Source organism: Tamandua tetradactyla, chromosome 18, assembly GCF_023851605.1.
Source record: "Tamandua tetradactyla isolate mTamTet1 chromosome 18, mTamTet1.pri, whole genome shotgun sequence".
NCBI classification, from domain to species: Eukaryota; Metazoa; Chordata; class Mammalia; order Pilosa; family Myrmecophagidae; genus Tamandua; species Tamandua tetradactyla.
Genome location: NC_135344.1, coordinates 41,187,504 through 41,212,937, shown reverse-complemented (window position 1 = coordinate 41,212,937; position 25,434 = coordinate 41,187,504). Strand labels below are relative to the sequence as shown.

At 35.4% G+C, this 25,434-nt stretch overlaps 1 protein-coding gene and 1 non-coding gene across 3 annotated transcripts in view; one reads left to right on the top strand and one right to left on the bottom strand.

The window, feature by feature from the left end:
- Nucleotides 1-24,064, top strand: part of PIK3C3 (phosphatidylinositol 3-kinase catalytic subunit type 3) — a 173,477-nt gene extending 149,413 nt beyond the window's left edge. For both annotated transcript variants that reach the window (XM_077135585.1, XM_077135584.1), the window contains exons 23-25: nt 4,167-4,257; nt 10,901-11,026; nt 23,243-24,064. In XM_077135585.1, the coding sequence (XP_076991700.1) occupies nt 4,167-4,257; nt 10,901-11,026; nt 23,243-23,257 (232 nt within the window). In that variant the 3' untranslated portion in view covers nt 23,258-24,064. The remainder of the gene's footprint in view (nt 1-4,166; nt 4,258-10,900; nt 11,027-23,242) is intronic.
- On the bottom strand, nt 14,565-14,668 carry LOC143662854 (small nucleolar RNA U13). The gene has a single exon (XR_013165622.1). It is a non-coding gene; the product is annotated as a small nucleolar RNA U13 (small nucleolar RNA).
- Nucleotides 24,065-25,434: the final 1,370 nt, after the last annotated feature.

The following is a 25,434-nucleotide window of genomic DNA, read 5'->3' as shown; positions in this document are numbered from 1 at the left end:
AGCCAAAGTTAACTTTCCTTACTACCGAGAAAAAAAATCACAAAGATTAATCTAAATTTCTATGCTAAGTCTTAATAGAAATTTTTTTTAATTTTTTAAAATGCCACTATACTTCATTAAAGATCAGCTGGACCCTATGTATTTTGGTGAACATTCTTTTTTTTTTTTTTGTTTGTTTGTTTACATGGGCAGGCACCGGGAATCGAACCCGGGTCCTCTGGCATTGGGAGCCACCGTGGCCCACCCAACATTCATTTTTTAATGGTGTATATTAAAATATGGTTATTAAAAATTGCCTGTAGGATTTAAGATTTAATAACTTGTTTGGAACAAAGTTTGTTTTGTTTTTACTCACTTTTTTATTACTGAGGTTTAACCAGACACCTTCTTTACATGGTTTTGTTGTTCACGGATCAACTTCTTTGGTAAGAACCCTTGGATAACACTTTCACTGATGCTTTAAATCCTGTCACCCTACCACCATATATAATCTACCTCACTTGTCTCCCTTCCCCCAGCATTTTATGATCTAAAACTGTAATCACTAACTTTGCCCCCCTCCCACAAAACTTTCCTCTTAAGCATTTTCATCCTGTCCTATAAGCACACTTGTCTAAACTTGGTCAGAACTCTGTCATATCTATAGTTCAACAACTATATGTTATTGAAGCAAATCTCTGCAAATCTGTTGTTTTCTCTCTTTTAAATCTGTGGCTCTCAACCAGGTACTATTTAGCACTCTCACCTCCTAGCAAGGTACATTTGGCAATGTTGGAGGCCTTTTTGATTGTCACAGCTGAATGAGTGCTGTTGGCATCTAGTGGGTAGAGGTCAGGGATTCTCATAAACATTGTATTGTTTCCCTGTTAATCAATTCTCCCTCATAGCTAAACACACTAAATTCTCCTCTTACTGATTGCCTCCTTTTTTCTCTTCAGTTTTCTCTAGTAACACTCCAGTTCCTACTATGCTCTTGAAACTAATTTTATCAAGATAAACAGTTACCTATACCAAATCCAGTGGCCTCTTTTGCTTCACAGCAGCGTCTGACCATTGGACACAACTGATCTGAAAATCTTTCTTAGATTTGGTGTGGCTCACATCCCTGTTTTCCTTTTGCCATACTGATTATTCCTGTCTCCTTTAATGTTTCCTTCCCTCCTCTAATCTCTAAATATTGAATTGTCTACAAGTTCCATTATCATTTGAAGGCCTTAGTTCTTGATCTTTCTTATACTCTAAGATCTCTTAAGCATTTGTCATCCAGTCCTATGACTTTCAAAAGGATACACATATGCTGATGGCTTTCAAATCTGACCTCTCCTGAGATATATCTAACTTACTTGATATTTGTACAGGTCTGATAGGAACTCTATGTCCAGAACAGAATTGTTGATTCCCTACCAGATATCCTGCTCCTACTTCATTTGCTCTTTTCTATTTTGGTGAATAACACTAGGACCCTATTACTTAGGCTAGATCCTTGGTGACACTCAGTTCCTCTACCCTTACCCTCCCTTCCTCCCCCATGGAAACCATCAGCATTATCACCCATTCCACTTCCTAAATATATCCTGATTGATAACCTCCATATTGTTTCTTCTCTACCTGGATTTCTGAAATGGTTTCCCTGCCTCCATTCTTATTCTGCCACAATAAGTGTGTGCTTTTAAAAATACGTAATGGAGACTGTCACTCCCCTTTAAATTCAGTTGCTTCACAGTGCATATAAATAATATCCTACCTCCTTACAATGGCTCCCTCTCATCCCACCCATCAATCTGTAATACATTTCCCCATTTTTCTTTCTTAGTTAATCTCTTTATCACTCAGCCAGGCATGAAATTACCTTGTTTAATTCTATTAAACTCTATTACCTGAGTTCCCATTTTCCTAAGAAAGTATGCTTCATGAAGATTGGGATCTTATTTGTCCAATTCACTGTGTCCCTAGTGTCTGGACAGTATATATAGTGATACACAATAAGTATTTGTTGATTGGATGAAATTATCATATGAGTAGAAATGGAATGACAACTGTGGTATACTTTTATCAGTTCCCATTATGAAATCAGTCAGTCAGTTAAAGCTGAGTTAAAGCTGTTTAGCTATTTATGATTATAAATGACTTGGGGCTTAATGTGATTACAAGGCTGCAGCAAGGCAGAAGTTTTTATTACAGTCCCTCCTGATTTTCATGGGCAATATAAAATTTGAAAATAATGATAAAATGGGTAATTTGAGGTTCATCCTAGAGAGACATTTTTGACCACAAGATCCATTATCATTACAGTTCAAATATTATGATTTCGCTTTAGCAGTTTTCATCCAAAGAATTTATTTGTGATACATGAATTTGCATTCTGAAGGCCTTGACTGTAAGTTGATTGTTTAAAGTTATTGCTAGTCCAGTATAGAAAATTTCCAGAGTACAGGCATTATTCTCTATGTATGTATTTCTCTCTATCCCCAATAAATGAAGTTTAAGTAAAATTTTTGTCTAAAATTCAAATTGTACTCTTTTTGAACACCTTTTTTTTCCAGGTATATTTTTAATCTTTCTACATATATGAATAGTTTGTACCTGGTATGCAAAAAGTAAAATATAGTTGAGAGATATATATAGTGTCAAAATAGATGCTATTAAAATGATAGAGGATCCTGCTTTTGACAACTATCATCCTTTCCACAAACAAGAAGAGTATACCAAGAATAGAGACCCAGCAGATACTCTGTCATTCTGAGGTTTTATACTGTTTATACCTCAATTAAAACTCTATTAAACTAGGTAAAACTAGAGATCTCCTTGACTTGTAAGCTTGAGGGAAGAGGAAGACATAGGCAGTGAAGTGTTTCTCCCTAAGAAGCAACACACCTTCTTTTACCACCCACTCCAGGCTGTCTTTAGATGAGAAGCAGCCCTCTTCGAATATTTTTGAGGAAGGATTGAGAGAGAAAGGGAAAGACTTTACTTTCTCCTGATAGGAAATAGTACTGTCCCTCATATGTACACTGATCAAATGAGCTCTGTTAAAATTTTACTCCCAAGACTGTGGTCCAAATACAATGTCCTAGAATTTTACCATATCATACTTATCCATCCTTTTGCGGGGAGTAGGATTGAAGCAAAAAGAGGAACAAGGAGAACTTTTAAATTTTTAAATAGTTTTTAAGTAACAGATTTTGCTTTTTTTATTGTATGGATATATAGATAGATGGCTGGGATAAAGATTCTTTATCACCTAAATACTAACCTTCATTTCCTAGAGAATACAGTGTAAGGTACTTAGGTTGTCCCTTTTACCAAGACCAAGTAAAAGCCACATTCATTGCCTAAAACCCAGGCTTCCTTTATGCATGCATATCTATCCCCAGCGTCAAACCCAAATCTCCTTTTACCACTACATGTGCCACACTGAGCATAAATGCCTAAGAGGAGAGTATTCTGAAGCAGAAGGTAGTGTGTACCCAGGGTCAATTTACTTTTATTTTTCTCCATAAAGTCTCTACTGCTAGAAACAGACATCTGAAACAGTAATGTTTTTCCTTCTCTGGGAGATGTAGGGGAGTGTGGAAATTGGTGTGAATAAAGCTTTAATTACTATTAGGAGGCCAGCACCCTCCAGATATATCATTATTTAGATATCTTGTCCATTTTTTAATGCTGTAGAGTAATAGATATTTTCTCCTGCATTTAGGACTGCTTATATTCAGTCACTGTAATTCCTGGAATTGCGAATAGTATCTATCCCTAGAGGATACCCAGAAGTGATCAGTAAGGATAACATGGTTGCCTTTTTATTTATTTAGCCGTGCCACACTGAGGTAATCTTAAGCTAGGAGATTCATATCATCTAGCAAAAACAGATGGACCTTGTTTACTTAAGTGCTTAATTAGATATGAAGTGGATTCTTCTTAGACCTCTTCTAGAAATATTTTTACTAAATAATGAAAAGAATGTCACCATTAGATAGTTGTTCCAAAGGTTTCTTCAGTAGATTTTTTTTTTTAAGGCTTGCTTTCCATTGAGATAGCTAATTAATAGACTCAAATTCTACTTTCCATTGAAGTAATAATATTCATAAAGATCTAAGGAGTGGTGATATAAAAAAAGAAATGCGAATTCTAATTCAGTGTTTTTTTTTTTCTTTTTTACTTTGCTGTAGGTATTCTAATCTGATTTTAAACTTGTTTTCCTTGATGGTAGATGCAAACATTCCAGATATTGCTCTTGAACCAGATAAAACCGTGAAAAAGGTAATTATTATACATTCTCAAATAGTACAGTATACTTTTTGTATCTAAAAGAGGTTAGTTTCTAGTACCTCATTTCCTCTTGCAAGCAAGGTTGCTAAACTCCTAAGTAATGTAAATTTAAAAAGAGACCTTTTGTTGGGCAGTCTTATATGTTATCGACATATATGGCAATAGGTCACACTGTAGAACTCAGATAATATTCATAATCAAATTTGAGGATAGAGGCTTTAATGATTTTTTTACTTTCCAAAACACAACTACCTCCCAGTTCCTCTGCAACTAGTTCTGTCTCCTTCCCTGTTGACACCTGTAGGCATATGGTAGGTCAGCATATCTGAAAAGATTACTTATAACCCTTGATCTTTTTCCTGAAAAGTTTATCTCATCCTTTAATATTCCAGGTGGAATACCAGATTCCTAGCATTTCCAGGCTAGCATACTAAAGCTCAAAAACAATACGTTAGGGTACATGGGTGGTTCAGTGGTAGAATGCTTGCCTTTCATGCAGGAGACCAGGGTTTGATTCCCGGACCATGCACCCCCCAAAAAATAAAAGCAATACACTATAGATCTTCTTTTTTGGCATGCTGTATGGCATGGTCGCATTTCATTATTTTTCCGTGTGAGTATCCCATTATTGCAGCACCATTTGTTGAATTGTTATTTGTTTGTTTTGTTTGGGGGGAAAGTACATAGACTGGGAATCGAACCCGGGTCTCCTGCATACATTATAGATTTTATATAGAAGGCATATCTTTCACATTTTTTATCCTTCACATCCATAGCCTCAGTTACAGAGCTTTCTTAATGTGTTAAAAGAACGAAGGAAAGTTGTATAGATGAACAGTTATTCAGAGCTATTTTATCCTTGATTTCTTGCAGAGATTTGAGGAACGGCCTCAGGTTTGAAGTTTCTGTCTGAATATCTGTTTTTCTTATTCATTTGGTGTAGATTGTATGTTAAAGTACCTTATTCACCCAAAGGTATCATAATTTGATTTTAAATATAAGTGTAATTGTCAGTATTGTAGTTCATTAAAAGATTCTAAGTAAGGCAAGATAATCTCTTGACTCTGAGATCTCTCAGCCACTGAAACTTTATTTTGTCTCATCTCTCTCTTTCCCCTTTTGGTCAAGAGGGCTTTCCCATTCCAGGAGTCCTGTCCCATGTAGAGGCGGTAAACCCCAAGATCGAGGACTCAGCCTGTTGAATTGATTGAACCCGTTGCTTATAAGAATATCAGGAATTCCCCAGATGAGGAAGTTTAAAGTTTCCCCTTTCTCGCCAGTTACTCCAAGGGGACTTGGCAAATAATTTTTGTTCTCTGCCCGAATTATTCTGGGATGTATTGGGGCATCACATTAACCTGTACAGACCAACAAGATATCACACCCTATTTAAGATTGTATGTAATTGTAAGATGTTCAAATAAATTGAGCATACGAGTTGAATTGGATAATACGCTACCCAAAATATAAATTTTGCATCAAATAAACATCTCTCCCTTTGGTCTTACACAGAAGTTGAAGTTTTAAAGTATGGTCCATATCATCCTTTACCATGTATTCTAACTTATCTTAGTCCAGTCCAGATCAGCGTCATTCATACCTCTAGTTAAAATCTGAGCACTTTTTCACTTTATTTGAACAGTTGCTGTGTGGGGTAATGCTGACTTTTCAATTTCAGTGCTCTGAGTCTCAGGTGTCACTTATATATCCAAAGTTTCAGGGAACACTCAGATTGTACACAAGTAGCTCAGTATCTCAGAATTTAGAAATGACAATTACAACTTCTGAGTATATGTGACTGCTGTAAGAGCTTAGAAACTAGGAACCTTTACAGTATGCTTTAACCTGATGACCTATGTTCTCAACATCAGTTCTCTGAATTTGTATGTTATAGACATGATAATATTTGTCTTTTTGTTTCTGACATTTAACATACTGTATGTAAGGTTCATTCACTCAGTTAACATGCCTCACAACTTCATTCCTTCTTGTAGCTACTCAGTAGTTTGTTGTATGTATACACCACAGTTCCCCCTTCCATTCCTCAGTTGTTGTACCCTTAGACTATGAAGGAGGCTAATTGTCTCTATCTTGAGAAGATTCTAACTCTCTGAAATGAAACAATACCTTATAGTAACCCTCCATATAATTGTTTTAATCATAAAGATCTATTTTTTCACATTGTTGATATTTTCTGCATTTAAAGATAAGACATCCAGATATTGAGAGATAATGTTTAAGTTTGAAAGTCTTAGAACAGACTTTCTCTGTAGTTAGGGCTGGCAATAAGAAAGGATTTCAAAAATAAAAGGGCACTCCATTGTTTCTGGAAACTCTAAAAAGATAGACCCTTAGAAGAGGTCATTTTTTTTCTAAGTCGAATTTCCATAGGTTTAAAATGGATTTTACTTCTAGTTGATAAATGAGGGTTTTAAAAGGACAGAATGATAACTAATTTTTACCAGTGATGTGTCAAGGAATTAGAAAGTGAAAAGAAAGACAATCTTCAAGACATCATTCTTGTTTAAAAATTGAATATTTAAATACCTTCCAAGGTTGCCAGTTCTAGAATTCTTTCAACATGGTTACATGCAACAAGTGATCATTCAGTTGATTTCTGCCCTACTTCCAGTTGTTTTAAAGCTTAATATGAACTAACTGTCAAGGAGCTAATACAAAAGCCTATAAAACTGCACAACAATGTTCATAGCAGCGTTATTCACAATTGCCAAAAGATGGAGGTAACCCAAGTATCCCTCAACCAGTGAATAGATAGACTAATGTGGTGTGTACATACAGTGGAATATTATACAGCTATAAAAATGAAGTCCTGATGCATACCACATTATGGATGTATCTTGAGTACATTCTACTGAGTGAGATAAGCAAGTTACAAGAGGACAAATATCATATGATCTCACCGTTATGGATTAATTATAATAAGCAAACTCAGAGAGTTAAATCTAGAATGTAGGTTACCAGGGGATGGATTTGGGGTGGAGAATTTCTGTTTAAGTTGACTATAAATGTTTGGAAATAAATGGTTGGTGATGATAGCACATTGTTGTGAGTGTAATTAACAGTTCTGAATTATGGGTATGAAAGTGATTGAAAGGGGAAGTTTTGAATTGTATGTTACTAGAATGAAAGTTAGAAGATAAAACATGGGACTGTATGCACAGTAACCCTATTGTGGACTGTGGAATGGAGCTAATGGTACTATTTTCATCAGTTGGAACAAAGGTACCATACTAATGCAAAGTGTCAACAATAGAGGGGTATATGGGAATGCTGTGTTTTTTAACATGGCTTTTTGGTAAACCTACAACTTTTCTAATTAAAAATAATAATTTAACGAAATTAATTATGCTCAGTGAAAGAAACTTTCATTATAAATAAATGCTATTTATATAAAATGTAAATATCAATACATCTATAGAGACAAACAGATTAGTAGTTATATAGGACTGGGAAAGAATAGAGGGATTGAGAGGTGACTGCTAGGGGTATGTACTTTTTCTTTGGGAGTAATGAAAATATTATAAGATTAATTATGGTGATGAATGCACAGCTCTGTGAATATTGTAAAAGCCACTGATTGTACACTTTGGATGGATTGCATGGTATGCAAGTATATCTTAATAAAAGTGCTCTTAAAAAAAGGAAAGGCCTATAAAATGTATAATCTACTACTTGAATTAGTGTTCAAATGAAGAGCAATATTAAACCCTCTATATTCTATACCATTTCTAGACTACTGTTTTTACATGTTAAGATGAAATCAGATATACCATAGAGTCAGGACATGTAAATGCTGAAGGAAAAATGGATTGTTAGGGAAGATGCTTTCAAGATATTTAAAGTTTTGGCATATGTGACAGATGGAAGATGAGAAAGAGAACAGGAATTTAATCCAGGAAGAGAAGGCATTGAGAACCAGCACAAAGAAGGGAGTAAATTTATCTATGTAACTGAGAAGCAAAACTAAAATTAAGAAATACAAGTTTTATATCACCTGCACTTTTGCTAATTAATACCAACTATGCAATGATAAATCGACTCCTCAAATTGTAGTTAATTGCCCACTGCTGAAATTTTATTAGTGGCTAAATCTTTCAGAGAAGTTGTTCTATGTCTTGTGATAGTTTTATGTTTGGAATATTTCCAGTATAGTGTAGGATTACCAGTGGATCATTAAGAATGAAGGTGGCAATTGCATTTATAAGATGAAGAAATAAACACTATTATTTGTTCCCTTCAGTCTTCTTAGTATGTCCACAAATATTTAGCATCTGAGTACCATATTTCAAAGACAGAAATGCTGGTCCAGATTATTTTAAAACATGGTAATAATTCAAAATAATGTTATAAAAATACTATTTAGAGAAACTGCAGAGTGACCAAATTCAGGCCTAAGCACAAAGGATTCAGGCAGAGGAAGAGAGATATTCAGATTTGTGGCCTTTTGTTTGAAGGTACTCCCAAGATTGGTTTGGAGGCTTACTGATGACATATAAGAGGACAGAGTTGGGCCTGGTGGGATAGCTAGGAAGTTAGGGAAATTTTTTTAAAAGCTCCCTTCCATACAAAATTATTTCAGATTTTGTCTGTGAAATTGCAACACTGGGAGCTTAAAGAACTGAACAGAATTTAAGTTATTGCCCATCATAAGGAGGACAGAGTATAGAATTTGTTTTCAGCCAACTTAAGTGTCTGCTAGAAGAATTTCTGAGCTAAAAAAACAGATTTAGTTCTCTACAATGTATCATTCAAAGTGTATTGAATCTAATAAATAAAAAAAAAAGAAAATGCTAGATATGTGAAGAAACAGAACATATGACCCATAGTAAGGAAGAAAAAATAGTCACTAAAATCCTACAGTGAAATGACCCAGATGTCCAAGTGACTAGAAAAAAAACTTAAGTTGCAGCCTTTATACATATTTTCTAGTGCATAAGGGAAAATAAATGCTTAATGACTGAATAGATGGGTATCTCAACAGAAATAAAAAGAAAAACTAAATGAAAAATCTAGAACTAAAAATGCAATAGCTAAAATGAAACATTAATTGAAGAGGCTATTAACAGCAGATTGATCTGGCATTGGTAGTCAATGAATTTAAAGGTGAATCAATGGAAAATGTAAATCTGAAGAACAGAGAGGATATAGGTTGAAGAAAATGAATAGAACTTGATAGTAAGAAGCAACCTAATATAACTCAATTTATGTGATACCAAATCAACCATTTAAATGCCATTAAATTGCTTTTCTTATAAAAGAGAATATTTAGATTTAATAAATAACATTTTCTTTATATGCGTGGTAAGTATCTTCTGTTTTTAAGTCAGGCACTTTTATAAGGTGCCTGATTCTTCTGCTGTGTAGTTTTTTGATGTGCTTAAAATAGTTCTGAGGTTGTCAGGCTTGATCTTTCTAAGTAAATGTCAATGAAAACAAAGGCTTAAATTCAAGGAACTTGTTTGTCAGTATCTGGGGTCTAGAAATGGGAGAGCTAGTTCATTGAATTACTGTCAGGTCACTTGTATACCAGCAAGAGACAACCCTACTGAGCTGGGCTACAGGCTGCCACGACTGTCTGCACTTTCTTCTTGCAGTCTTTTAGTAGATACTTTTAATTAAAAGGAAATACTAAATGTGATCATTTATATTCACTTGGAAGTCCCATTTTCTTCTATTCTGCCTGTTGGGAGTATATGTAAGTGATTTAGAAAAGGAGAAAAGTAGTGGATTATATTACTTAAATGGTTAATGATACAGTCTGGACACATGTTCCAGTTATCTTTAGTTGAGGGTTCCTGGGTTGACTTCATTACTTCTCTCTGCCTCAGTTTCTTCATCTTATAGATTGAGATATTAATAACTTATAGGGCCATCTGGGAATCAAGTGAAATACTGTGTGTACATTGCCTTGTACAGTGTTTTGCACAAGGTATTCATTCAGTAAATACTGGCTTTTATTTTTTTTACCATTCTCAAATATTAATCAATTTTCTAGAAATTAGTGCTGTCAGAAATCAACTGTAACTTTAAATATGAATGAAAAGTGCCCTTTATAATTTATAGGCCTGGTAAAGTGGTCCTTTTCAAGGATACAGAAAACTTTTCTATAGAAATGGAGACATTTTTATTTTGTCAGTGATTGACTTAGTTATTATTGTTACATGGGTAGTGAACATGAGGGAGAAAATTAATCTCACTTTGTTGTACCCACTTCACAAAGAGTAATAGGGATAAGGTAAAGGAGATTGTTAATAATTGTCACTATTTAAATCTTACATAGTAATTTTAGATTTGGAAATGCAAAAAAGCAAAGCACATTTTTGAGGTAAAAGAATAGTTTTTGTCTATTTTTAACTTTGACGGACCTAACTATCACATTTTCTATTTACTTTGTTTGGATTTTTTTTCCCTTAACAAAAATAGTAAACTTCACACTCAAAAGAATAATAGCATCCAGACCTCATCTTGTAAGTTATAGATCATTTCTTTGTCATAGAAGTAGGTCATGATATATTATAATAATAACTACATCAGGTTGATTCTGGCCCCTTGAAATATGTACCTGTTTGTTTGGGGTTTTTTTTCATTAAATTAACAGACTCTTATTTTGCAGGTTCAAGATAAATTCCGTCTTGACCTGTCTGATGAAGAGGCAGTGCTTTACATGCAAACTCTGATTGACGAAAGTGTCCATGCCCTGTTTCCTGCAGTGGTAGAACAGATTCACAAGTTTGCCCAGGTAGGCTTTCTGAAGGCAATATGTTTATCTGAGCTTTTCCTTGTACTTACTTCCTTATTAGAGCCACATTTTTCTCCAGCCAACTGGCATCTTTTTAATTTTTTTGTAAATCTCTTTTGACCTCTCACTAGTCAACTTAAGTGAACATGTTCCGTGCATTAACTCTAAAACATTTCACTTAAATTTTCTCAGTAATAACTAAATTGTGGAGCATCACCATAGTATATTTAACCTTCATAGTCAGTGATGATCATAAATCCTTACTGAGAGGAAGAAGCTTAGTAGCTAGGAGATATAATCCATACCCTGCACTAAAAGATCAGGGCATTCACTGTTATCCATATCTTTAACAAACAAGCAAATGTTTGAAGGAAGATGTGTTAGTTTGAAACTATTGTGTACGCCAGAAAAACTGTGTTTTTTAATCCTATTTCTGTATTGCTGGGTCGGATCTTTTTGATTAAGTTGTTTCCATGGACATGTGTCTCCACCCATTCAAAGTGGGGTCACTTACTAGATTCCTTTAAGAGGGAAGCATTTTAGAAACTGCTTCAGAACCCACACAGCCAGAGACCTTTGGCGAAGCAAAAGGAAAACATCTCTGGGGAAGCCTTATGAAACAAGCAGTGAGAGAGAACGCTAGTAGACATTGCCAGCTGACAGCCTTCTCAGCCAAAAGTGACTTCCAGGAGTCAAAGACCCCAGCAGACACAGACCATATGCCTTCCCAGCTGACAAAGATATTCTAGATAACATCAGCCTTTCTTGAGTAAAGGTAACATCTTGTTGGTGCCTTAATATGGACATTTTCACAGCTTTAGAGCTGTAAACTTTGTAATATAATAAATTCCCTTTTAGAAAGTCATTCCATTTCTTTTATATTGCATTCTGCCAGCCTTTCGCAAACCAGAACAGATTTTGGTAATTAGAGTGGGGTGCTGCTGCTGCAGTCTGCAAATACCAAACACATGGAATGGCTTTTTAAGTGGATAACGGCATGATTCTGGAAGAGTTGTAAGGAGCTTGATAGAGAAGTCCTAGAATACTTTGAAAAGACTGTTTGGTGGACTCTAAAAATACTTCTGATAGGCCTTAGACAGAAATGATGCATGTGTTATTGCAAGCTGGAAGGAAGGCAATTCTTGTTTTAAAGTGGCAAAGAATTTGGCAAACTGGACTTTTGGTTTTGGATGGAAGGCAGATTTTAAAAGCCACGAGCTCAGATCCTTAGCTGAAGGAGATTTCCAAATTAAATGTGGAAATTGTGGCCTGGTTTCTCCTTGCAGCTTATAGTAAAATGTGACAGGAAAGAGATTAGCTAAGAACTTAACTCTTGGGTACAAAGAAACCAGAAAGTTGATGGTCTGGTAAATTCTGGGCTTCCAGAAATTGACTCCAAAGTGAGAGTCATGTGAGATTTTAACTGAACATGAAAGCAGGTCAGCCATTTCAGAAAAAGGCGAAATTGGAGAGGAAGGATTTGTAGGAAGTTCTATTGTCTAATGGGTATGATCCCTGCATACTACATAGACAACCAACGAGTGTGTTATGGATTTGGTAAAAACTGAACCACTGCCAGGCTGGATGAAGAGGGACAGAAAAGGACAAATTGAAGGAAAAGTAACTTCAGAGGCAGGACCATAGAAACTAAGGTCTGAAGCCAAGAAACCTCAGGCCAGGAGGATGGATCTATCCATGCACTTGTAGAGGGTGAGTTTGTCTTGCACAGGAAGAATTGTGCTGCCCCAGGCTTCAGAGAGATTGGAGCGCATAAATCTAGGATGGGGGGTGGGGAGGGAGCCTGGCTTCACCCCTTTGTTGTGGAGGGTTTTTGAGCATGTGCCCTGGTGATGTCAGAGAGCCCGGGTGCTACCCCGATATTTGGAGAGGGTAGAACCAAGAAAAAGGTGGTCTCCCCATGTCCTGCAAGGTTACATTTGGAGAGAACAAGGCTGGTGTGTAAGCCCTTGGAAAGGGTGGGACTGCTGCTCTGTCAAACCTGGAGAACAAATGACTCAAACTCTGAAATCGAGTGGAGTTTGCCCTGCTGGTTTTAGGATCTCTGTGACCTTTGACCCCTGTGTTCCTTCCAGTTTCTTCCTTTGGAAATGGAAACACAGATCCTATGACTATTCCTCCTTTGTATATTGGCAGCATATACAATATGTTCTGAGTCTTACAGGTCCAGAGGAGAATTTTTGCCTTAGGACAGACCAGGCCTGTAGCTGACTTTCATGAGATTTTATACTACTTCTGACTTGGTGTTATATTTGTATTGTTACTGAAATGGTTTAAGGCTCTGTGATGCTGTAATGGAATAAAGATATTTTGTATATGGAAAGAACATGACTTTTGGGAGTCCAAAGGGTAGAGTATGATCATTTGAAACTATTGTGTATCCCAAAAAAGCTGTGTTCTTTAATCCTGTTTCAATATTGCTGGGTAGGATCTTTTTGAGTAAGTTGTTTCCATGGATATGTGACACACCCAGTTTTGAGTGGTGCCTATCGATTACACAGTTTCCATGGAGAATACGGTGTCTCTACCCATTCAAGGTGGGTTCATTCACTAGAGTCCTTTAAGAGGAAAGCATTTTTTAAAAAGCTTCAGAGCCCACACAGCCAGAGACCTTTGGCGATTCAAAACATGTCTGGGGGAGCCTTGTGAAATGAGCACTGAGAGAGAGAGCTAGCAGACATTGCCAGCTGACAGCCTTCCCAGCTAACTGGTATCCAGAAGTCAAGACCCAGCAGCCACAGGCCACGTGCCTTCCCAGCTGACCGGATGCTTCCGGACAGCATAGCCTTTCTTGAGTAAAGGTAATATTTTGTTGGTACCTTAGTATGGACATTTTCATGGCCTTAACTGTAAACTTATAAATTTCCTCTTTAAAAGCCATTCTTTTCTGGTATGTTGCATTCTGCCAACCTTTAGCAAACTAAAGCAGAAGATAAACCTCAGATTTAAGACCTGTTTTAATTATGAATTTTATAATGAGGTTGATCATGAAAATGGTTAGGGAACAGAAAAAATTAAGTCTCTTTCCTCTCCAACACCACTCATGTTCTTATAACTCCTTTCTGACTTAAAACATTTACTTAATAAATTTCCCAGTCCACAAACTCAAAGCCTGCCTGCTTTGACTTCTCCCTTACCCACTATGCAGCAAGTCAACAAACCTTATCAGTTTCTGTTTCTTTAATTATCTCTTCCTCTCATTTTCTCGTGCTGATGTTTTAATTTAATCCGTTGGATCACTACAATCCATCATAACTCTTGTTTTTTGTCTCTGAGCATGGTTATCTTTTTTCTTCACATAGTCCTCTCATAGTTTCACAAAATGTTTTACTTTTCATTTTTTTTAACGTAACTGGGTGTAATGTGTTTGTTTCCCCATCATGTAACAAATGAAGCCCAGTCTCTCACAGCTTGAGACCTTCTAAAATGTCATGTTCTAAGGTGCTTTCCAAGATGTTTCCCTTATGTTCTGTTCTCTTCTGTGTTTGTTTCTCTATATACACCCTTTTTTTTCCCTTCACATCAGATGGGCGGTGTGCTGATATAACAAGGTTGGAGGGAGGAACCTTTCACACAAATATTAAATACCCATTCATTCCTCGAACTCTTGAACCACGAAAGGATCTGTACACCCTTTTTGTTTAAAAACAAATAAACTCAGCTAACTATAACATTACTGAGTGTAGAGACATAACCTTTATATCTTTGTATTTCCATAGCAAGGGATTTGATTTACCCATCACAGTTGTTCGTTTATGTCACCCTGTTCTATTCCTATCTATAACCATACAGATTTCTCTCCTTCATTGTTTTTTCCCTATCCATAGTTGCAGTTTCCAGAGTTCCTCAGTTTTGCAATTTCAATATATAATGGATCTAAAATTCCACATTTGAATTTAGTGCTGCTACCTAACTCCTCATTTCAGTTACTTATAGCTACATAACAAATCCCAAATTTACTGCTTAAATAATTTAATATTTCTTATAATCTGTCTGTCAGGAATTTAGCGAGAGCTGAGCTGTGTGTGGTTCCTTTGTTTTCTATGGTATCAGCTGGGATTACCCATTCAGCTGTGTTCAGCTGAAGGTTGAGCTCATTTGGAGAGTCCAAAAAGATGTTACTCAGATGCCTGGCTCATCCATATAACCTCTCTCTGTCCACTCTGTATCTCAGCATTCAATACAGTAGCCTGAACTGCTGTTCTACATCATGGCTTCTGCCTTATCCAAGAGAATGTGGAAGCAAAACTGTCCTCATAAACACTAGGCTCAGAACTGGCAAATGGTCACTTTGACTTGTTAAAACAAGTCACAAGGCCAGTTGAGATTCACAGGGAATGGAAAGACAGATGAAGGAGAAGAAAGAGTGTAATTAAAAAAAAAAAAAACATACTGTCTTTGGCGGGGGTAGTAATAAAGACTCTAGGTCTCAGTTTACACAAAAAGTAATTGATATTGCATTAAAAACTAGCATGCATCCATTTTTGACAAATTTATTTTATCTGCTGTCAGAGATGCATAATGGTTAATTACTCTCCATATATCAAACTAATGTTGACTAGAAAGCAAAGTAAATGAAGTCTCACCTCTCAGGATGGTTACATTGAGAGTTACTGAGTAGCCATTGAACCACATTGCATAACATGTACCTTTTCTTCTAATCATACAGAAAATATGAATGATGAAAGAAATTGGGAATAAGGGTAGACATACTCTTAGACATTTGCAGGGAAGATCATATTTACTGTGATCTAAATGCACAATTATATTTCTTAAATAAAAAGAACATTAAGTCTATATCTTAGGTTCCTATTTTTCAATTTTTCAGAAAAAGAATCCTAATCTGGTTAAATAGTTGTTTAAAATTAGCTAAAGTTTAACTTTTTTTACTGTGAAATACAACATATATACAAAAAGAAATAAATTTCAAAGTATATAACAATAATTCGTTTAAGAACATATAGGAGTTTGGTATGGGTTACAATTCCACAATTTTAGATTTTTATTTCTAGCTGCTCTAAGGTACTGAGGCTAAAAGAAATATCACTATAATATTTTAGCACTCATACTTATTGTCAAACTGACCTTCTTTGTGTAACTCCACCATTACCTTTGATCTTTCTCCCACTCTTTAGGGGTATTTGGGCTATGCCCATTCTAACTTTTTCATTTTGGAAGGGGCTGTTGATATATGGGATAGGGGATGCAACTAGTTGATGTTCTGGAAGGCTGGCCCCTCTGCATTTCAGGACTTATCTGGCCCAGGGACCCATCTGGAGATTGTAGGTTTTGGAGAGATACCCTAGTGCATGGAACCTTTGTAGAATCTTGTATAATGCCCTAGGTTTTCTATAGGATAGGCAGGGATGATTTTGGTTGGGGTTTGGAAAATTACAGTAGGTAAATGTCTAACTGAAGCATGCGTGAGAGTGACCTCCAGTGTAGCCTCTCTTTGAATTCTCTCAGCCACTCATACCTTATTTGTTACACTTCTTTTCCTTCTTTTGGTCAGGATGGCTTTGTTGATCCCACAGTGCCAGGGCCAGGCTCATCCCCAACACTACCAGGGAGACTTTCAGCCCTGTATGTCATATCCCACATAGCAGGTAGGGCAATGGTTTCACTTGTAGAGATGGGCTTAGAGAGAAAAAGTCCACATCTGAGCAACAAAAGAGGTCCTCTGGCAGTGGCTCTTAGGCATACTTATAGATAGGCTAAACTCCTCTGCTACATACATAAGCTTCACAAGAGCAAGCCTCAAGATCAAAGGCTTGGCCTATTGATTTGGGTGTCCCCTAATATTTGACACAGTATCCAGGGTTTTCCCAGTGGTAAAGTTCCATAATTTTTCTCCCATTTCTCAAGGGACTCTGAGTCCCTTGAGAAATTATCTGCTTAATAGTATCTGTTTAATATTCTCTGTCATATATCCAGGTATTTCATTAAGCTCTACAGGATTAAAGGTTCTCATTCTTTTTCTGGGCTCCCTGTGTTTGAATTATTTAAATGATCTATCCAGACAGGTTGAGTTAGATTATATGCTTCAGAAAACCTAGGATCTGGACAAAATAAAACTTTCTTCCTCTGGTCCCAAAGAGTAGATAAAGTCCTAAAATACAGGCAATGTCTTCCTTATCCCTGTGTTCTGAATTACCTCAATCCCAACCTGATCAGCTTCATTCGTATCTCTAAATACCAGATTATACATATATGAAGCAGCTCAAAATCCAGAAGTAGCCATTACCACTCCAGACTAAATGGGACTGCTATAAAAGCTTACAATCTTAAATTTAAAATTTATTTAAAATTTAAAATTAGCATAGATTCTTAATAACAAAATAGTATAGAAAAATAAGGCAATGGCATCATGAAATTAAGAGAAGATCAAAGCTAACTGGATGATGCCTCCTCATCATCCTTCTAGACTGGTAAAAGTGGAGGTCTAAAGTACAGAATGGCTCTGTGTAGCTAAACAGTTTTAGATCTCTCAGCTCTCCATTTTATAATGATGTGCCAGTTTGAATCTATTTCATACCCCAGGAAAACCATGTTTTAATCTTGATCTGATTTTGCGGAGAGAGGGGCAGCTGTTTCTTTTGATCCTGATTCAACATTGTAGGTTGTAACTTTTGATTAGATTATCTGCACAGAAACATGGTATGCCTAGCTGGGTTAGATGGAGGTGTGACTCCACCCATTGCAGGTGGGTCTTTATTAGTTTACTGGATTCCTTTAAAAGAGGAAACATTTTGGAGAAAGCCAGAGATGGCAGAGCTGACAGAAACTTAAGGGTAGAGCTGACAGAGAACAGACACAGATGTTTGCAGATGCTTGGAGCTCAGCAGATATCACCATGAAATATTAACTCAGAACCTGGAGAGAGCCCAGGGAAGCTAAGAGATGAAAGGCAGCCCTGGAGAAGCAACGTGAGGAACCCCCACAGGAACAGAGGCTGAAAGCAATGGAGCCCAGGAGCAAGGGACCAGCAGATGCCAGCCACGTGACTACCCAGCTAACAGAGGTGTTGCTGACCAGCTGGCCTTTGTCGAATTAAGAAGGCCTTAGTTGGGACATTTTTGTATACTCAGAACTGTAAACATGTAACTTACTAAATTCCATTTTTAAAAGCTGCTCCATTTCTGATATTTCACATTCTGGTAGCTTACAAACTAAAAAAATGATAAACAGTCTGTGGGGACAGCAAGAGCTGTTTATTGAACTTTGTATTTCAACTACTGCTTCTCATTTTTTAATATCCTGTAATTTTTACTGTAACTCTTATGAGTTTTAGCATTATCCCCAATTTATAGATAAAGAGTCTGAACTACATAAAAAGTTGGGTTTCCTACCTTATCAAACACAAGTCTTCTTTACCAGAACTCCATATTCTTTATCCTAAGAGATGAACTTGAAAATGTTCAGGCTATTTTTCCAGTGTCCATATCAGCGTACACCTGAAACAATATCAAAATAAGGGTAAATAGAGTAACCTAAGGATAATAAATTTTATTGGAACTTGCTGAGGCACTGAAGACACAAGAATACTAAATAAAGTCCTAACTTCATATAAGCCTTTTCAAACCAGTTTTTTTAACTAATCTCGGCAGGAATTATTTTTCTTTGATAACTCTCAAATTCCTGTATATATATTGTTTTGATACTAATAATCACAGGTGCACTAAAATTCTGATGACCATGTTTTTTTCATCACTCATAGCGTTAAAAGGATGCAGTATGACCAATTGATTTATGCTAATTTTAGTACTTTTCTGTTAATTACTATGAAGTATAAAACTTTTTTTTATTGTTGTTTAAGGAGGTAGACTGATGCATATTAACAAAAGTAGTTGTTCAGCCTAAAAGAAATGAAATTCTAAAAGAAGACTGAAAATTGCCAGATATACTTATTAGGTTAACAAGCTGAAAAGGCTAGTTTTCTTCTGTCATACAGTTCCTTAGGAAGGGTAGATATTAAACACTGCAATATTCTTTGCCTGTCAACACCCACCTATTAGTGGTACAAATTTCCCACTACAAAACACATTATTTTTGAAATTGCATCGTCGGAATTATCATTAATGGGCTCTGTAATCTTGTCTGCATAAGAAATGTAGAGATCATCATTTAGGCCAGTTTTGGTTCTAAATCTAGATCCATTTCCTCCCATTTGTTTTTTGCCTTTCTCGTCACTGATTGACAGGAGTCTGGAGAATGGGTGGTGGTTTTTACTAATCTAGCTAACTGAATTTTGGTAATTTCATAGGATCAGACAGGAATTTTTTGCAGAATGAACAGATTGCATTCAAAAAGTATAAGTTCCTGTTCAAGTACTATGACATCTTATCATGCTGAATGTGATTCTCAGTATTGAAGATTCTTGGTTTTTGTACAGCATGGCCCCGTGTGCAATCCATCAAAGAAATGGGTTTTGTTCTGTTTTTTTTTTTTTAACCTGTGTTGTGGGGAAAGGTTACTGTTTTTTTTTTAATATATTCTTTTTTTTTTGATAAAAGAACGTTCAAGCACATACATTCTTAGCATACAAACATTCCATAAATGTATAATCAGTGGCTCCCAGTATCATCACATAGTTGTATTTTCATCACCGTGATCATTTCTCAGAACATTTACATCACTTCAGAAAAAGAAAAGAGAAAACTCATACAAACCATACCCCATCCCTCCCTCTCATTGACCACTAGTATTTCCATCTATCTAAATATGTATTTTTTTAATTTTAATATTTGTTCACCCTATTTATTTATTTTTTATCCATATGTTTTACTCTTCTGTCCATGCATAGATAAAAGGAGCATCAGACACAAGGTTTTCACAACCACACAGTCACATTACATAAACTGTATCATTATACAGTTATCTTCAAGAAACATGGCTTCTGGAACACAGCTCTACAGTTTCAGACACTTCCCTCTAGCCTAATACACCTTAAACTAAAAAAGGTATATCTATATAATGCATAAGAACCTCCAGGATAACCTCTCAACTCTGTGCCATTGACACTTTATTTTGTCTCATTTCTCTCTTCCTCTTTTGGTCAAGAAGGTTTTCTCAATCCCTTGATGCTGAGTCCCAGCTCATTCTAGTATTACTGTCCCATGTTGCCAGGGAGGTTTACACCCCTAGGAGTTATGTCCCACATAGAGAGGGGGAAGGCAGTAAGTTTGCTTGCCATGTTGGCTGAGAGAGAGATAGGTCACCTCTGAGCAACAAAAGAGGTTCTCTGGTGGTGACTCTTGGGCCTAATTAGTCTATCCTTTGCAGGATTAAGTATCATAGGGACTTGATTTGGTTGTCTTTCTGCTTGCAAAGAATATCAGGCCTTCTCCAAATGGGGAAGTTGAATTTCCCTCTTTCTCATCATTCCCCAAGGTGACTTTGCAAATACTTTTTCATTCATGTTCAAATCTCTCTGGAATTTATTGGGGCATCACTCTGGACAAACCTACAAAATCTGATGCCCTATTCAAGGTTCCATGTACTTATAGTGTTCATTTCAACTGTCTGTATAAGTTAAATTAGGAAATGCACTAATCAAAATATAAATTTTATAAAAATAAACTTTTTTTTGCTTTAGTCTCACACATAAGTTAAAGTTTTAAAATATGAATTACCATCTATTTTCAGCACCCTGCACTATTGATATTCCTTTGTTCTTCCTCATGCAAGAACATTTTTTATTGTGTACATTTAGTCACTATCATTGCACACTCTAGGCATTCCTAGATTTTCCCATCTCAGTCTTTATCATCTATCTTTTGAAAGGTTACTATTTTCAACTTTGTAAGAGATGCCTGCCTCCAATGTTTTGCCTTTTTCTTGTGAATTTAACACCTAATCCCTGTGAAGGTTGTTTCCACTGTAACTGCCATAGTTCATACTTTTTAGAAGCTACCCTCTAGATCAGTGAATTGAGAAACTAAGACCATTCAAGCCCATTTCTCCATTTATTACCCTGTTTACACTGTAAACATTGCCTGTGTCCCGTGTATACAAAAACACATCTTAGTATGCCTGTATGTAGACTTATATTGCCTTTGGACAATCTGGAAATCAGTAGTTAACCTTTCCATTTGTTTCTGTTATTTGAAAGTCACTATTTTGGAGAGCCAGAGTAATTTTGACTTGCCTTTTAAGCTTTTGTAATATTAGTAAATGTGATAATGTAAATGTTTCTATACACTTATAGCTGTTACTGTATCTGTCCAAATATATTGAAACATAGTTTTATTTGTGAAGTTTGACACTTGATCTTTTTAAATAACAGTAAGGAAGCCAGCTTTGTTTAGGAGTCTTAAAGGGTCTTATTCAGCTAATACCCATCGTGAAAAAAGAAAATTATTGTGCACAAGAATTTTAATTATGTTTTTCCTTTAATAGTTTTGTCTGAAGTCCTTATGCCTAGAAGTATAATTTGTTCTGGGTCTTGATTGTAAGTGAACAGATCAGTAGAGATAAAGTCCATCTTAATCTTCTAGTCAAGACACACTATTTTCTAAAACAGGCAATTGGCCTTAATATGGAAATGTCCATATTTTAAACCCTAGTTCATTAATTTATCAATATTATTTCCTGCTTCACAATTAAGTGACATTTAGTCTTTAGCTGTGACAGAAACATGCGCTTGTAGCTGCAAAATAATGCTTAAAAGCATTACTAGGACTAAAAGATATATATATATATCTTTTGTGTGTGTGTGTGTGTGTGTGTGTCTGTTTAACATTACTTAATTTTACCAACTTTACAATTTTTGTTTTTGTTTTTGCTGACACGCTCTTGCCTCCTATTCTATTTGTGCTTTTTAGAACTGTTTATATAAAATGACTTGGAAAGCTGATTGCTCTTTGCATACTGAACTCCTTTCTCCTCTCATATTCTCTCTTATATGTCAAACTAAAGTTACATGGAATCCTTACTAGTTTTAATCTTGGTTTACTTAATTACTTGATTCACAGTTCTTATAAGGTTGAAAACTAAATACCCTGAAGTACTCTTAACAGCCATGTAAGAAAGCCAAAAAAAATGAATTGTCTCTCAGTGTGGCTGAGACATAGGTCTATATATTTAGTACTTTGTTTTTCCCCTCCAATTTAAACATACAGGACTCTGTATAATAGCATCTGCACTAGGACATCTAGAATTACTCATTTAAATAATATTACAATTAGTAAGCTTCTTAGCTTTCTTTTCTACCCATACACATGCACACACTTTTTTTTTTCACTTTTTCTCTGAGTAATAAAGTTTATAGAAAGAAAATTTTGTTACATATTAAAAGCCTCCTTAGTTCCTACAAGATAATGCCTTCTTATATTTAATTGAATAAATGAGCACGTGAGGTATGGATGCCTCCATGCATATTCACCCAACAGAATTATCAAAGTCCTATTGACAATATTCATTAAAGAAAACCATTAACTGTGGCAGATTCTTTTTGCATTAAATGACCTTTAAGATGAATGGGTAGGATTTTCTCAATTTCACTGAAACTTAATTTGAGAGAGAATGATAATGAAGTGTGACTTTACAAATGTTATATATGTGGTAACTGTGAGGTGCCTAGCACAAAATAAGTGATTAAAAAATTTGGCTTCTTTTTACTTCTTTGTGATACCCTATTAATACTGAACACTATTACTGTGTTGGCCCAAAACTTCTCTTCTCTGGGCGGAATGTCGTATTTGTTCTTCCAGGATTTCCAAATCTTTTCTGGAATGGATAGCTTGCGGTCTGTAGAATAAACTGCATCAGTCTTTCTAAAAATGTGACATTCATAGAACTAAGTGTACCACTCAAAATATGAATTGCCTCATCACTGCAGAATTCAGTGGTATTATTTTGCTTTCCTAGTGTTAGATGCTTTGCCAGTTATGGTATATTTATATAATAATTACGTCAAATACCCTCATTCCCCTAATATTTTCTCATATAAACTGATTCTTAAGTCAGACTTCAGGAATCCATTATATTGTGGCTAACTGCAGTTATCTTGAGGCATTTAGCAAAGTAATTTTTTTAAATGTCTTTTTAAAAAAAAAGTTCTCAAATTACAAGTGATTTTTTTTATTAAATTATTTGTTCATCTCTTTCAAAGCATTTAAACCTTACAGCCTCTTGTATGTCATTAGTTAATGATAATATTTTCCATTTGTATTGTGTTTTTGTTTTTATTTTTTGTAGTACTGGAGAAAATGAAATTGCGTTTGGCCCATCATGATGCTTGGCTCAGTAAACAAAACTACGTAAGAATTAGCAACCTGTGTATAAGGAAGACTTCAGAGTAATAAGCAATGAAGGGAAAACTTAATCTTCAAGATACTGTTTTTTCTAAATGCTACATGGTGCCTGAATTCAGTTTCCTTGGATGTCATTTCTTAAATATGGTCTTGAGAAATTTGTTTTAACTTATTGTATATATTTTCAGATGAATACATTGTTAATAAACTATGAAGTGCCAAGCTTGTTGTAGGATCAAATATAATGTAAGATATACGCAGGAATACTGTTTAAGTACTAAATTATTTTAATCTTTAAGCTTAAAACATTATTTTTTCCCTCATCTCTTTAAATCAGGACAGCATTTGTATGATTTTGAATTATTGTCTCAGTTTAAAGTTTTTTTTAATATTATCTCTTGATTTTTTTTGCCTAATGTACATTTTTTAAATAAAAGATTTACATGTTATGGCTTATTTTACAGTTCAAATATTGCTTTTATTTCAAGAGTCATTTCCTCTTGTAAATTGTTTTCTTTTAAATTACAGTTCTCTTAGGTTATAAGTATGTTTAACATAGAACGCAAAAAATGTGTCTTGAAAACTATAGTTTGCATTTCTCCATCATTGTAAGTATGTAAAGTAGTATTTACAATGTAATTATCTGGTTAACTGGCCAAAAAATAACATGACAGCAGCTTTTTAAGTATTGAGTCTAAGATATTTTTATGTATTCATGTAAGCAAACATTGTTTTCTATAATAAATTCTTTTTTGATGCAAACTTAGTTCTCAGCAGCTTAAGTGAATATTTTGTTTTCCTTTTAAAAGCCTATAAGTCATACTATTCCATATAGTTTTTTTTGCGTCTTAGAACTTTGGGGAAAGGGAATGTCCACAAATAAATTGAACAGCACAAGAATGATCTTAAATTAACATGTCTCACAGTCTTGTGATGTTTTAGGAAAAAAAAAAAATCTCATTCTTTGGGTACTACATCAATATAAAATGTCAAATGCCAGTAAAGAAGGAAGATGAGCATTAAACAATAGCATAGCTTCATAAAATTCCATGGTGACTAATGTTTGTCACCAAATTCTTATCTCTGAGCTTACCTCTTTAGAGTGGTTTACCAGGGGGAAAACAGGCATAGAATCAAGAGAAGTCATAGAGCATATGGAATGTAATTTGTATAAAACAAATTTAAAAAAAGTGAAGATAAAAGACATTTGCTAATCGTCTTAAACCCACATCCCTGTTTAGTCTCTCATTTTAACCCTATTTCTATTAGCATCTCCTCCAAAGCCTTTGTTGGCCCTCTTGAAAGTGACCTCTTTCTCCATCTCCTGAATGCCCATAATTATTAATACTTTTTAAATAGCAGGTAGTATAATTTTTATTTTTTACTTGTGTGTGTTATTTCAGGGGTTGGCACACTTTTCCTACAACTCAGCTCTACTGTTAGAATGCAGAAACAGCCATAGACAATACGTACATGAATGGGCGTGGTCAAAGTAGTTTGCTGACCCCTGCTTTGATTAATTGTAAGGGAAAAACTTTCATCTTACTGTGTAGATAATAGCTTGTTTATAAATATAAGAGCTAACAATTAGTGAGGAGGGTTGATCTTCAGTAACCTCGTATTCAAAGCAACCTTGATAAGAACTATAAGAGTTTCCAAGGAACGAAGGTAGGTATTGAGTGAGGAAGAAGCATCTGTGAGAAGGATGGCAGTGACTTTGATTTTCTGGGAGTATTTTAGCTATAAATACTGAGCCTAAACTAGAAAGAAAAGTGATTTAGCAGTCTCAAAAGCAACATACTATTTCCCCAGATACCATTGTTTCATTTAGAGCTCTACCATCACAGTGTAGTCTATATTTTTCTTTATTGTCATTGCTATGTGAATTATTTGGCAAATTCTCTATTGTTTCCAGGACAATGTGTCTGTTGAGCTTGAGAAATGTATTGTGAGGTCATATTGTTTTAATTAGAAAGTGTGATACACAGTAAGTAGTCAGAGTGAGATTTCTGAGTCAGGGACAGAATGGGGATGGCATTAGCTGAAAGTGAGACTCTGGGAAAGAAAGAAAGGTATGGTTACAGTTCCTAATTAAAGGAATAGTACAACCTGATGTGCTATTCTCCATATACTAGG